The sequence below is a fragment of the Marmota monax genome, unplaced genomic scaffold (genome assembly GCF_021218885.2).
Source record: "Marmota monax isolate L192 unplaced genomic scaffold, Marmota_monax_Labrador192_F-V1.1 WCK01_AAM20220418_F8-fsc00074, whole genome shotgun sequence".
Classification (NCBI taxonomy): Eukaryota; Metazoa; Chordata; class Mammalia; order Rodentia; family Sciuridae; genus Marmota; species Marmota monax.
The window spans coordinates 8022099-8036601 of record NW_026694232.1 but is presented as its reverse complement, the minus strand read 5'-3'; the positions used below and the strand labels follow the sequence as shown (position 1 = coordinate 8036601).

Sequence of the window (14503 nt, the reverse complement as noted above, 5' to 3'; positions counted from 1 at the left end):
AACTTCCATATCTAAGCTGTTCATTTACGGGAGCCAACTTATGAAATCTCCACAATTAGATCTTCATTGTTCTTCCTCCACAACACTGTCTAGAAAGAAAAGGTCTTCTCGGTCGGGGCCAATCCAACGAAGCGTTTGACGTTATTAAATAATAAAGCGATTGTGATTTACATTGTTGTTCAGAAAAAAGGCCAATTATCCACTGTTATGTTGCCATAAAGATCATATTAACTCGAATTAGTAATCAAACAATATGCGAGCGTTTAAAAAAGTACAGCCGAACTGGGTGACAGCTACCGCGACGTCTTCACTTTCACCAGCAAACCCACCCGCGTCGGCAGCGGGAGCGAAAGAGGCAGACGCCGCAGACCCGAAAGGAGGCAGAGAGCAGCAGCAAAGTGGTGATTAACGGTCTCCAGTGTTAATTATTCTCAATTAATCCCAAACAGTGCAAACCTTCCTTGGTTCTCTACGAGGTCCCTGATTTGGGATACTCTAAGAATCCCGCGTTTCTGAGGGGCTTTTGGGAGATCCGAAGAGGCATCTTCATGGAAACTACCTGTGAGCGAAAAGGGTCGGGTGTAGGTGTGTGTACAGATGTGTGTGAGTTGTGCCCGTGAGGTTCGCTGCCTTTCCCAGAGCCTGCTGTGCACCTTGAGGTAGATGCACCGGGTGGGCAAGGCCCACAGCATCCTTACACCCCTAGCGAATCCTTCGTCTTCTCTACTCAAATCTCAATCTCTCTCGCGCGCCCTCTGTTATTAGGTTTATAACTCTTTGCCCACTTAAATTTGTGCAGCCAACCAAGGAAATCTAAATAGGTTTGAGTCGCCCCTTGGGTACAGAATGGAGGCTTTAATAAGAAAGATTAATTGTGGGTGTGTACCGGCCGGAAGACACGTTAGCTATCAAGTAGCTGCGGGCTGTGGGTCTAGGGGCAGGAAGCGTCTCTCGCCCTAGGCCTAGACTTTAGTAGGCGCCATAGGCATACCTACAATGGGCCACCCGGGGACCCGTAGTAGTCACAGTAAGGGGCTTCTCAGCACTCTTACCCATCTCTTCCGGTGCTATTTGAGGTTTAAAAGAATTTGACCTTAACTCTCCCTGTGCATCAAATTCCCCTGCCCCACCCTGCCAGACCCCGGGCTCCTTGTCTCCACGCAGAGGGATAGGTGGAGGGTCTTGTGACCGCTGCCCTGAGATGTCTGCCTATTCCTGCTCCCACCCACTGAACAATGTTTAGGAGAAAGATAAACACGTTTTGCTCAGGGGGAGTGGAAAGTTGATGTTTTTGTTGCGGCATGAAAAATGTATAGGGCTACGTGGTTTTTTTAAAAATAAGTAAGCAAGGAGCAATTTTCCACAGCGCGATGCTATAGCAAGTCACCACACAGTGAGAAATCAGATAGTGGCAGGGCCACGGGGATCTTGCAGCGCGACGGTGGTGCTGAGGGAACTGTCCTGGCCTGCAGTCCTTTATTTCCCCCTCCCTCATTCTGCTAAAGGGTTCAGATCCCGGACTAAAGTGCAAAGGGGTGGGGGTAAAGGGGAGTAGGGACTGGGTGAGGGAGGGGGCAAGAAGAAGGGATTGATAGTTTCTCCAATAATGAGCGTCCCCTTCTTGAATAATTCCGTTTAAAACTTGAGGCCCCAAGGCCTGGGCGTGTAAAAGTGTGAAATGAAATCTTGCAAGGTACAGTCCTTTTAACAGTGGGGCAGTCTAGTGGTGGTCACATCTTTGTCCAGAGTTTTAAAATAGTTACTGCCTTTCCTAACCCCTATCTTTTCCTCCCCAGTATAAGTGATTCAAAAGGGGACAGGACTCCACTCCACAAGATTAATGTCTGTTCATTTGCAGGATTAGCTCTCTCACATAGTATAATAAAATACTAGAAGTCCTTTTACATTTAAATAAATACATGAAATTCATGCCTTCTCTCTTTTCCTGTTTGATCTCTCAGGACATGGAAGACAGGGTGTTGGAACCTAAGTAGCCTTAGAGAAACTTTTAACTTGGAGTTTTTGGATTATAGCTCATCTGGGACTGTCATGAACATTGATATTGGGAGAGAGTGGAGAGACCAGCTGATTTTTAATATCTATAGCTATACATTTTGGTTTGGAACTCACGATTAAAAATCTATTTGTTCCTCTGAGGGCTCAGCACATTTCAATGTTGGCCACAGGAGCCACAAAATGTTCATTAAAGGAACCTAACTAAGGCTAGTGTATGGCCACTTTGTGAACTCAGAACTATGGATAGGGGAAAAAGTATGAAAGTGTGAGTTGATGTCACGCTGGCTGTCAGTGTGTGGTCTATTGTGGAGAATGGTGCTTTTTGACTGAACAGAGGGAGCCCCCCTCCCCCCTTCCCCAGCTCTACTGCACCTGCACTGGATGAGGGAGTCCCTGCCATTCAGCCCATCGCAGATTGTTCAAACAGAAGACATCTCTGACAGCACTCAATTCATTACATTTCTTCCTGCTTTTCAAACCAACACACACACACAAAATGAGTATTGCCAGCCAGTGACAGCCAAAAAAAAAAACCTTAAAATACTTTATATGCAGCTAATTTGGAAGCTCATACAACTAACCATGAAATATTTTGTATCCTTAACTTGTAAGGCTTCCTGGGGGAAAAATTACCTGATTTTTTCCTACTGAGAACATACCACTATAGTTTATATGGGGAGAGTAAGTTTGTAGAAAGACACTGCTTGTGGGGTAGGGAGAAGTTTCCATGGGAATAAAAGCAGAAATGTGCAAAAGAGAATAGCCTCTGATTTATCTTATCAGAAGGGCCTGCTTGATATGCATTCATAATTTATGCTGGGGGAACCAGCTTGCTAATAGAGGTAGGGTACCCAAGAACTGGGAGCAGGCAGTGAGGGAAGAAAGAACAGTTAGTAAGGGAAGCATTGAGGCTGAAGTGTGAGTTAAACATTTAAATCAATTTCCTAACAATGAAGTCTTCCCCATATGCCCAGGTTTATTTTGCCATCTTGGATTCCAAGATGTTTTTACACCATTTCACAAAGCTGATGAGAGAGTGTTTAGAAAGCTGATGAGAGAGTGTTGGTCTAGTTTAACAGAAGTTGGGGGTAAATAAACCTTCATGGGAAACTTGATTTTGAGATATTTTCCTTGGAGATGGAGGGAAGGGGAAGTAGAAAGGGAGGAGGACTTTGAGGAGAACACAGGTTTGCCAGTTAGTATTTCATTCTGATTGAATTGTAATGTTATTTAATAACCTAGATTTGAGCTGTTAAGTGTGATAGTCAAATCAGCCAGGATGTGAGTTGAGAGTAAACTAGCTGCATGCAAAATATTGGCTAATTCTTGTAAAGGTATTCTCTGTGAGGTTCTGGTCCAATACGAGAACATAAGGCCCAATTTCCAGAATGCTTCTCATTGGAGGGGCACTAATTTAATGATTTAAGTGGATTTGAAAGTTGGAAAGAAAACTTTAGAAGTTCATCTTCCCAAAATGCTAAGGTACAAGGTGCTTTTCCACCAACAAATAGTTTTATAAATCTTATATGAATTCCACCCCACCCCCCAAATGGTTTTTATCTACAATTTAAGAAATGGTTCCTAGAAGTTCTCTTATCAATACTTGATTCTAAAAAGATTATTAAAAGCTATACAAATTACTAGGAGCGAAAAAGAGAAAATCGATAGGGCACAGTAATTATAATACCATTGCAATAGCAATGGTATGTCAGACAACTGTCCTAATCATGGTGATATCAGAAGCAAAAAACTCTTCCAAGTCCAAATCTTAAATCACTGCTTAAACTTGGGTGGGCTTAAATAAAATAAAGCTATGGTGCAAAGTGTAAAGAGTTTTTTTTTTTTTTCCCTGTAATTTTGTCTAGCATCTGACAACAAAACAAACATAAGCACGACAAAACCACAACAGATCCCACAACAAATTCTAGCTAGCAAATCAGATAACTTTGAACGTTTACATGTAAGAGAAAAGGGTGCTCCTCTGGCTGATGAGTGTAATGTATGTGAGGCTCTGGCTACTTGTGTATTTGGTTATGCTCTAGAGGGCGAGGACTCTCCGGAGCCTCCAGAGCTGAGCTGGGTAGTGGTGATGGAGACCGGCTCCACTGACCTGGTCCTGCCAGCGTTTGGATTACCCTTTCTGGAACCCTCAACGGAATCATTTCATCCTTGAGGCCCTGAAGGCCCTGACGTCACTGGGTGGGGGTGGAGGTGGGGGTGGGGGTGGGGGCGCAGTCCGGCTTCTGGCCTGGCCGCCAGCGATAAGAACCCTCGGGAAGAATTCACTGCTCCTTTTAATACAGTAATTATTTTTCTGCCTTCTGCGGGTGGGGGCGGCTGCTAACCGAAATGCCAGGATCCTGCCCTTCAGGAAGATACCTAGGGATGGCAAGTTTGCAAGATAACTTCTTAGACCAACCCTAAGTCAAAAAGAGCACTTGGAAAAGTAAGAAGGGTAGTCTGACAAGTCTTATTTCACTACCCAGGACCAACAAGGAGAGACAGGATCACAATTTCTGTATCTATCTCTGGAGTCTAACACAAGAATTGCTTCCCTTCCCCATCATCTAATTCTGCAGGACAGTAAGAAAATCGTAGCTATGAATTAAGCTTATTTTTTGTCAGGTTCTTTACATTCATCTTCTGTAAAATAAATATGTAGTAGCTATTTTATAAATGAGAAAGTGAAGGTTCTGTGTCTTCCCATTCCTACCTGCTCTGACCCTAGAAGGGCATAATATTCTGGAGAGCCCAGAATGCTTCCATCCCTTCTCACACCCCTGCCAATCCACCACCTCTGATCTGGCAGGAAAGAGATTACTAATTCTGAGATATGGTCACAAACAGGGGCAAACAACCCTTCAAGAAAAGGGTTGTGGTAAGCGGCAAGAAGGCAGGATTTGATTTGGAAAGCTTGGGGCCTAAACCATCTCAGGGGTCAGGAGGTCTCAGAAGGCAGAAGGCTCTGGAGCGGTGAGAATCCCAACAGCTCCGGAGATTTTCTACATTTGCCAGACCTGGGACCATACAGGGTTATGGGAGAGGAGATGCAACCGTTTTGGCAAAGCCTCGGCAGAGAGAACTCGAGCCCCATACAGCACCTTCCTGGGGAGACCCTGGGGGCAGTGGTGACGTCAAGTCCCAAGTCCCGACCGGTGCTAGTCGGCCTAGGCCCGCATCTTCCCGCGCGCCTCAGCTGGGCACTGAGCGCTCCCCTAGGCAGCCAGCGGGAGGCCCGCGCAGTCACAGGCCAGAGCCGCACCCGCACCAAAGCCGAGAGAGAAGGAAGCAAATGATACTTCAAAGAGCCGAAATCTTTGTAAAGCAGTGCACACTTTATCCTGAACACGCAGGCAGACGATGGTAATGAAACGATGGGCTTCTCTGAGCTATTAAAACACCTGGTGCTTCTTTGCAAAGTCGAAAAACCATCTCTAGTCCAAATGCCTAGAAGCAGCAACTATTTTTACTCTCAAATAAAGGGATGTTCTTTTTGTTTTGCGAGAAAAACTGAGGACAGCGCTCCAGGAATCAGAAACATCACATTAAACAAAAATATAATATAAAATCCATCTGCACACAGAGAGCTCTCTGTCATGAGAAATCTTAGACTTATCTTAATAATCCACCTTTCCAAAGAGAGGTCTCCTTAGTCAAAACAAAAAACTCAAGTCCATTCTTTTCTAAAGGCCACAGAAGAAAAATATACGAACTGAAAACAAGAATCGTAAAACTGGACAGCATCATCAGAAGAAAGAGAGGAGGTACCAAGCCTCCCGTGATGGGTATTACACATTAGGCTTCCAGGAAAGTTTTTAATAGAAGATAACTATGAAAAACACAAAATCAATTTCTCTGGTTTGGGCAATTTCCCTGTCTTTGGAAAGCTCCTTCCACAGCTTTTTACTCCAGACCCTCGGAGGTGATGTCCCTTTGGACTTTATCCAGATTTTCATAGTAAGGATCACAGTATTTCCCCCTTCTCCCTTCTTTAAGGTATTCACCTCACAGACAAAGTCCCTAGGGAGATCCACCCAGATAGCTTCTAACTTGGGTCAAAAGAGAAAGCAAAGAATATTAAGTCATACTCCATCCTCAACCACTGTTGCAGCCTGAAAAGCTTGAGCTCTGAGAGCAAGGAAATGCAGCAGAAAAAAAGAAAAAGAAGGAGGAGGAGGAGAAGGAGGAAAGAAAGAAGAAAGAAAAAAATAGAGATGCAAATTATTTTAAAGCAATTATGGGGGGGGGGAATGTGAGCTCAAGTCTTCACAAAATGAGCTCATGACAAAGGAAACTCCTTCCACAAGGAAAAATATGAGGACCTGTTTTTTAAAATTCTCCAAGAAATGAAAGGGGGCGGGGGTCGTAGTGGGTAGAAAGCTCTTTCAGTTACAACAGATAAATAAATAAATAAGCAGTGCCAACTCACAGGCGATCAAACCATAGTCAAACTTCAATCTCAGAGCAGTTAGCTATAAACTGTTAGCAGTTGAAAAGTAAACCTCGTGCACACAAAGGCACTGTTTAATTTTCTTCTTGTAATGGTGCTAAATGAAGACCCCATCACTATGCAGTTAAGCGGTATTCCTTGTCCCCCTGAGGCGCTGATCAGTTCCTTTTAATGTGAGAAAACTGGCAGCTCAAAACCCGTCAATGGAACTCCCATAACAAAAGTTCTGAAAAGCTGAATGAATTGGGTTTGTAATTACTGCTTCCACCGCCCCCCCACCAGCTTATCTCTTATTCATTCAATTTATATTATTGTCAAGGAATCTTACTCCCAAAATCATTCCCCTACCAGCTTACCTAGGGCCATGGAAGAACTTATGACATGGCAAAAATGCAACCCTGCCCCTCCTCATGCACCTTGCAGTGTTCTGACCAATAGGTGGGAGGGAAGGAAGAACTACACCTTGCACCCCAATTTACTCTGCCACTATTAGAACTCAGGGCACTCAGTCTATGGAGCTTTCCATTTAAAACCTCAGATTTTTCCTGGCAAACAGGAATGTGGATCCTGTCTAAATTCAGGGCCTGCCTGGGTCTCTGAAATCCTGTGACACTGCTACTTAGAAAAGGCAAAGGTTATAAATAAACACCCTCTCTTCTCTCCTCACATCGCAAATCCCTAAAAGACCTTGCCAGACATGATGTGGAAATTAAGATAAATGGTTATGTCCTCCCCCCTCCCGTTTTAAACTCAAAATAGTCTATGATGTAGAAAAAGAGACCATAATTCCTTCCCCCAGCCCAGGATAAGGTTTAATAAAAAAGTCAGTTTTTAGAATGCCAGGGGTCCATGTGTTTTTCAATCTAAGGGGTTGCTGATGGAGAAGATTCTCCAGAGATTTTTCCTACTGTAAGAATGTGTCGGTTTCTAGAAATAAGTACAGCTATTACAACCAAATCTACTAGCAGTCTAAATAATTAATTGAAGCGTTGCTCTTTGACCCCTGAAAAGTCCAGTAGGGACACGTTTATAGTAATAATACCTCCGAATGAGCCCTTGTCAAATATTCATTTAGTGGTTAATGTGAGCCATTTTCCCCTGGGACAGTCTGTAATACCAGCTTTCCAGCATTGGCAAAGAAACCTTGCTAATCTACTACAGCTCAGCAAAAATATTTTAACGTTCTTTATTTAAAGTATGGGGGTGGGGGTCAGGGCAGGAAGAGAAAAAAAAACGCAGAGAACTGACTATAATCTCATCCTTTTGCACATTTCTAGTCTGTTTATAAGGTTAACAAAACATTTAAATTCACCCCCTTTGACTGAAAAGTGGTTTCCTTGAGCTGAATAATATCCCAAGGAAAGAACTAAATACTCAGTAGCTATCTTCAGAATATTTTTTGTTAAAATCACATTTGTTGTTAAAATACTGTATTGTTAATATTAATCTAACTATGAAATGATATAACTTGGAGAACTATTTTACTCGATCAAATGAATGATGCAATGAAATTTGTATGGTTTTCTTCAGATGCAGTTTATCAAATGAATTTATATTTGTAAACAAAATATTTTGGCTTCTATTTTTCAAGTACTTGGTTTGCAGATATGGTTGGATGGGAGGGGAAATGGCAAGTTATCCTGTCTAATACAAATACAGTGACAACCACTGCAAAAACTATATCAACTTCTAAAATATTGTGCTCCCTTTCTGCTTGCAAAATATTTGAACGTGAACATTTTGCCAAAACTTTGCTTTTCAGTCTGATCCTGCAGGTCTTTTTTTTTTTTTCTTTCCTAGCATATATTTATTTTTCAAATATATACATTCTATATCAAATTGATTGGCTAAAATTCCGGGGATATCCACCCCACACCCCCAGCACGTTCATTTGGATCTTTATTCAAAGTTTCTTTTATTCCTATGTGTGAGCAAGAACTGGCGAATGTGCTCATTACCACGTGAATAATCCGTATATGCATTACAATGGCTGGCCAGGCCGGGGGAAATTCTTTTAGAGTCTCTGCATTAATTAGGGGGGAAAATGCCTCGCTTAGAATTGGGAACTGGAATAACTGTCCCTTCCCAGTACAACATTACCCTTAAAATGAGGATAAAGTAAATAAAACCCCCAAATCACAAAATAAAGCAATTCCGAATAAGCTAAAATACAGAAAATGAGACATTCCTAGTTCAACCTAGACCCAACATTTAGCAACACCTCAAGAAATACTTTCTTGGAAATGAGAAGATGCAAACCAATAGGATGAGCTAACTTAGTGGCTGCTGCGGGTACTTTACTCAAGGGTGGAAAGCGCTGCCGGATTCCAACTTCTCCAAAGTTGCAGCAAGTTGACACGACAAGCTCTTGAAATTGTGGAAAGCAATCCTGCACTCTTAAGAATGCCCGGCTCTTGGTTCCTGGTCCCCTTGGGTGGGGGAAGATGAGCGAAGCAAGTAGTAAATAAAAAAGTCCCTGACTAGGTCATAGTTTCTCCGGCGGCGCCAAAGCGCGAATTGGTTGTGATACTGGAGCATCGCTAATTCAAAGACCATGTCGATTTTCCCAACTTTTCCGCTCCCACTGAGGACAACTAAAGCCTTTCTTTACCTTTCCTAGGGCAAAAGAAAACAACAAATCCAATCTTGTTTCTCCACCCTTTCCCCTCCCCCCACTTCTCTACTACTGTAGTAAAACAGTTAACAGATCAAAAGCATAATCATTTCCAAATGTGATTAGACCGGACAAAGTAAAATATCTACCTCGGAGTTGATTGTTTTCTTCTGTAATATGGCTGTTGCCTGGCTTCTCTTTTGCTTGTTATCAGCTGCAGAGATTATCCGATTTGGGGCTACAGGCTTGGACCCACGCTGCCAATTTAAGAAATGGAATTCGGGGAGGGAGAGAAAGGAAAAAAAAAAAAAAGAAAATAAATAATAAAAAAAACTACATCCATGGCAAGTCGGGGAATTTTGCAAGACGTTCTTTGCTTTCCCTTGCTCTAAACAGGAAAATGTAGAGGAGAAAGTTTATGAAGTCAAGGAACAAAGAAAGCAAACCACTTGTTTCCTCTCAGACAATAGCAGGGCCAGAGTAATCCAAACACCCACCCAGCAGATGAACACTTTGCATGTCTAGTTTGCAATTATTCCGATACAAGAAGCATCATTTCCCCCTATAACCAGGTTTCAAAGGGCCATTGTGCTGTGAAGAAAATGAAGACAAAACCAGCCAACCTGGTTCTGATTTGGCTCAATACCCCATCTGCTAAGCTACATGAAAAATTTCAGAATTGACTCCTTTCTGGCAACAAGTGGCACAAATCAGTTTAAGTGTAAGTCCCCATCATGCTTATTCATGCTGCTTAGAAAAGGAGGGGGTGGATTTACAATATATGTCTCTAGTTTCTATTTTAGAAATGACATAAGCATTTCAATTTTTCCAGGGTACTTATTAATCAACCAGCCATCTCTCTCTCTCTCTTTTCAGTTAACATTAGCACATGTTGCTGGACTATTAATACCAAGGTTTTTGGCATTTTGCTTTCGTGGCTGAATATAGTATTACAATTCCCGAGAAGTTATGTATAATCAGTGTTATCCAAATAAATGAAAGACTCAAACATAATTTCAGTGTCCATATTTCAAAAATTTATTTATCTCAAACTGTGCATAATGGAGTAAAAACTTAAGTTGAAAATGTACCTGTTATAAGGATGGTATTAGTTCAAATATATACATGGATTCTCGGCAGACTGATTCAAATAATACAGAGCCGAATCTTTTAAAATACAACTACGGAAAATAAAGAGGGGAGGAACCTTAAAATATCACAATAAATTTACAGAAATATTACAAACCATAAGAAAATATTTCAAACACAGTAATTTCATTTTTTTATCTGAACAAAATGGAAAGGTGGGATTGAACAAAAGCTATTATAAATTACCAACGATGTCAACCTGCATGGCCATTTTTTTTTTTTTTTTTTTGCTTTTAACAGTAAGTTAAAAAATTTAGTACAATCTAAAACTTTTGCCCTTTCAACAAGACCACAGGGATGGTTTTGCCAGTACTTGTTCTATTTTTTTCCTTTTGTACAATTTTAAACTATTAAAATGTCCAAATCTGAATAATTTTCTTCATTCCACGTTTGCAACTGTCCTAAATTTCAGCTGCAGAATCAAAATTCACCAAGAAGCCTCTCCTTGAAAAATATTGGCAAATTCTCAGCTTATAAACAATGGACATTTTGATTGCCATGTTTATCTCGATAAATACTGTACAAAAGTTGCTTGCAAATATTAAAACTTTTTTTTCGTCGCTTGGAGACTAGCTCTAAATATTATTGGTAAAGACTTTTGCAAACTTCCTGCAAAGCTCCTACCGTACCACTAGAACTTTTAAAAAGTTTTGCGTAGTTTTCTTTCCTCCAGATCTATACAAGGTCCAATCCCCCACCCTCCCCACCCACCCCCCCGGTTTTCTCTGTACAAAAATAGTCCCCCAAAAAGAAGTCCAGGATCTCTCATAAAAGTTTTCTTGTCGGCATCGCGGTTTTTGCGTGAGTTTGGATGGGATTGGTGTTCTCTTTTGCAGCTGTCATTTGCTGTGGGTGAAGAGATTTTTTTTCTTTTGAGCGTACCAGGTTATTCTCCATACTGTTTCTAACTCTCCTTTTTTGCACCCCTCCCATTTCCCTTGTTTTTCTTTGAAAGTTTCTCCCCTTTCCAGTTTGCTGTCCAGCCCTCACATGTGCGAGAGGGGCAGTGTGCCGTTAATGGCTGTGCCGGGCACCGGGCCGCTCTGGTAGTGCTGGGACATGTGAAGTCTGCTGGGGGCGGCGGGCTCCGGCACCTCGGCGCCGGGGAGGTACATGCTGATCATGTCCCGGAGGTCCCCGGCCTGGCAGGGCGCCCTGGAGTGGGAGGAAGAGGTAACCACAGGGGGGCTAGAACTGGCCTCGGACTTGACCACCGAGCCCATGGAGCCAAGCGCCATGCCAGGGGTGCCCTGCTGCGAGTAGGACATACTGTAGGTGGGCGAGCCGTTCATGTAGGTCTGCGAGCTGGTCATGGAGTTGTACTGCAGAGCGCTCACGTCGTAGCGGTGCATGGGCTGCATCTGCGCGGCGCCGTGCGCGTTGAGGCCCGGGTGCTGCGGATAGCCCAGCTGGTCCTGCATCATGCTGTAGCTGCCGTTGCTCCAGCCGTTCATGTGCGCGTAACTGTCCATGCGCTGATTCACGCCCGCGCCCAGGCCGGCGCCCACCCCAACCCCGCTCGCCATGCTGTTGCCGCCGGGGGCCAACAGCCCGCCAGGCAGCGTGTACTTATCCTTCTTCATGAGCGTCTTGGTTTTCCGCCGGGGCCGGTATTTATAATCCGGGTGCTCCTTCATGTGCAGCGCTCGCAGTCGCTTGGCCTCGTCGATGAACGGCCGCTTCTCCGTCTCCGACAAAAGTTTCCACTCCGCGCCCAGGCGCTTGCTGATCTCCGAGTTGTGCATCTTGGGGTTCTCCTGGGCCATCTTGCGCCGCTGCCCGCGGGACCACACCATGAAGGCGTTCATGGGCCGCTTAACGCGGTCCGGGCTGTTCTTCTGGTTGCCGCCCGCCGCCGCCGCGGTGGAGTTGCCGCCGCCGCCGCCGCCCCCCGAAGTTTGCTGCGGGCCCGGCGGCTTCAGCTCCGTCTCCATCATGTTGTACATGCGGGCGCTGTGCGCGGGCCCGGCCCGCCGGCGGCCGCCGACCCTCGGCCCGGCCGGGACTTTGGGGGGCCCGCGGGCGGGGGGAGAGGAGGAGGGGAGGCGGGCGGGGGTGTCGGGAGCGCAGGGCTCCGCGAGAAAATCAGACGAAGAATAATTTGGGGGAAAAAAAGAGAGAGAAGCAAACTGGAATCACGATTTAAAAAAAAAAAAAGAAATCGCTTCCCTCCTCCTCTGGCCGATCTTGCCGCTGCCGATGATTGTTATTATTATTTTTTGGAAAGGCTTAAGCCTGGGGCTCAAACTTCTCTCCCTTTCTTTCTCTCTCCTCTTCTTTCTCTCAGTCCTAGTCTTAAAGAGGCAGCAAACTACTTTCCCCCTTTTGCAAACACTCTCTTCTCTGCCTTGACAACTCCTGATACTTTTTTGAACAAGTTAATAGACAACCATCCATGTGACGGGGGCTGTCAGGGAATAAATGGGTTTCTAGCGACCAATCAGCGCGCGGCGGCTCCTCCACTCGAGCCCAGCCTCGCCGCTGGGTTTTGCATGAAAGGGGGCGGGGCCTGCCGCGCCGCCGGCCGCGCGGGGGAGGCGGGGGGAGGGGGGGAGGAGAGGAGGGGGAGGCGGCTCCCACAGCCAGCCTGCCAGCCACTGAGAAACCTTTGTATCCCCTCTCGCAGCAACAGGTCACACCACACGCCTTTTCGAAGGAAGTGGGTAAACAGCACTAAGACTATGTGGGTTTTTTTTTTTTTTTCCCCATCTTCAAACTTAATATAGATTTACTTTTTAGTGCAAGATCCTGAAATGAGGAAGGGGCACGGGAAGCAGCTAAGGTGTGGGGGTGGGGCAGGGCAGAGTGGGTGGCTCAGGGCGACTGTTGAACTAGTATTCCAGGAAACAGGCCTTGCAGGAGTTGGTGTGTCCTGGTTCTCCCGCTCATCCCACAGCAGTGCTCCTGACTCCAGCCCCCTAAGGTTTCTCACTAACCAGGCTCTTCCCTGGTCCCTCTTCCTTTGCTGGTGCCAGCACCCAGTCACCCACTTCTTACACTGTCCTGACAAGAAGTTAGGAGGTCAAAACCTCTGTCCTCAAAACCCTTCTTGCTTCCACATTACTTGTTCTGTTTTTTAAAATGAATCTTGCTCGCTCTGACCACATACTCGACTCTGGAGTTAAGGGCAGGCAGGGCCTTGGTAAGCAGTTGTTTCCCTGCCCAGTCCAGCTCTTTGGCCCAGGAAACTACAACCTGTTCTGTTATTCCCAGCCACATCTCCCACCAGTCTGTCACCGTTCACTTCCTGCAAAGGCGATGAGGGTACTCTTCCCTTCTCCCTACTTTTCTAAAGTCTCTCCCAGATAAGGATTTTGGGGGATGCTGCTTACAAATGCGGGCTGGGGGAAGACAAGAGAAGGACATTCAAAAGTGCAGGCAGTGGGGGAGGGTCATTTCAACTTCCTGGCATCCCACGACATTGTACAGAGGTGGCTTTTGGGCCGCACTCACAAACTCCCTCCCACGCAGAGTTCCCAGGACTCCAGCAGAACCAGCCCTGGCATTTCCCCGGCTGACTTCTACGGTGTTGGCAGCAAAGAGCTGGCCGCTAGGGTCAGGGGCTGCGCCACCAAGGGGCTCCAGGCCTGGGAGGCGGGGGGCGGTGCTCAGCAGGCACAGGTGCTGGTAGCACACGCAGGGGAAGGAGGCCCAGACTGAGGAAGCTGCAAGCCCAGCTAGGCTCAAGCTGGAGGAGGATGGGATGGGGGCGGGGGTACAGGCTCAGGAATCTTGCCCGCCCAGGACCCAAGAGGGTAATTTTAGCCGCTCTCCCATTGTCCCGACGTAAAGATTTCAATAGGTAGGCGCTCAAAGCGGAGAGCAATGGCACCACGTCCGTTACAAATAGGTAGTTTTGTTTCTCTTGTTGTCGCTACACGGAGTCAAACAAAGCCCCGTCTAAGTTTCCTTCCACTCTCTTGTTGGGATCTTTGTGGCTAAAATGCACTTGACTACAAAGGGGGGGGGGGGGAGGAAAAAAAAAAACCTGATGCCATTTCTTTTTTTATAAAGAGCTTAAACCATCGGGGTTACTTATTTTCTTTCTTCTCTTACACTCTCTCCGCCCCCTCCTCCCCTGATCTACCCTTACTCACCCAAAGAAAATGTAGTGAATAGTATATACCAGCCACGTTCCATTTATTATCTTTACAAACTGTGCATTGTTTTGTTCCTTACTAACCTTCTTCCCATAATTACCCTCCAACTTCTCCAATTCTGCCCTCCCAGGGTTATCTATTACTGTCAAATTCAAGCTAAGTATACCCACTGGA

The 14503-nt window shown here is 45.2% G+C and overlaps 1 protein-coding gene and 1 long non-coding RNA gene across 3 annotated transcripts in view; both read right to left on the bottom strand.

Moving 5' to 3' along the window:
* Positions 1 to 14503, bottom strand: part of LOC124108420 (uncharacterized) — a 131700-nt gene that overhangs the window by 17059 nt on the left and 100138 nt on the right. For both annotated transcript variants that reach the window (XR_009228820.1, XR_009228821.1), the window contains one exon: positions 9230 to 9337. This is a non-coding gene — a long non-coding RNA (uncharacterized LOC124108420). The remainder of the gene's footprint in view (positions 1 to 9229; positions 9338 to 14503) is intronic.
* Positions 10949 to 12687, bottom strand: Sox2 (SRY-box transcription factor 2). The gene has a single exon (XM_046466882.2). The coding sequence runs from the start codon at positions 12173 to 12175 to the stop codon at positions 11216 to 11218; it is 960 nt and encodes a 319-aa protein (XP_046322838.1). The 5' UTR covers positions 12176 to 12687; the 3' UTR covers positions 10949 to 11215.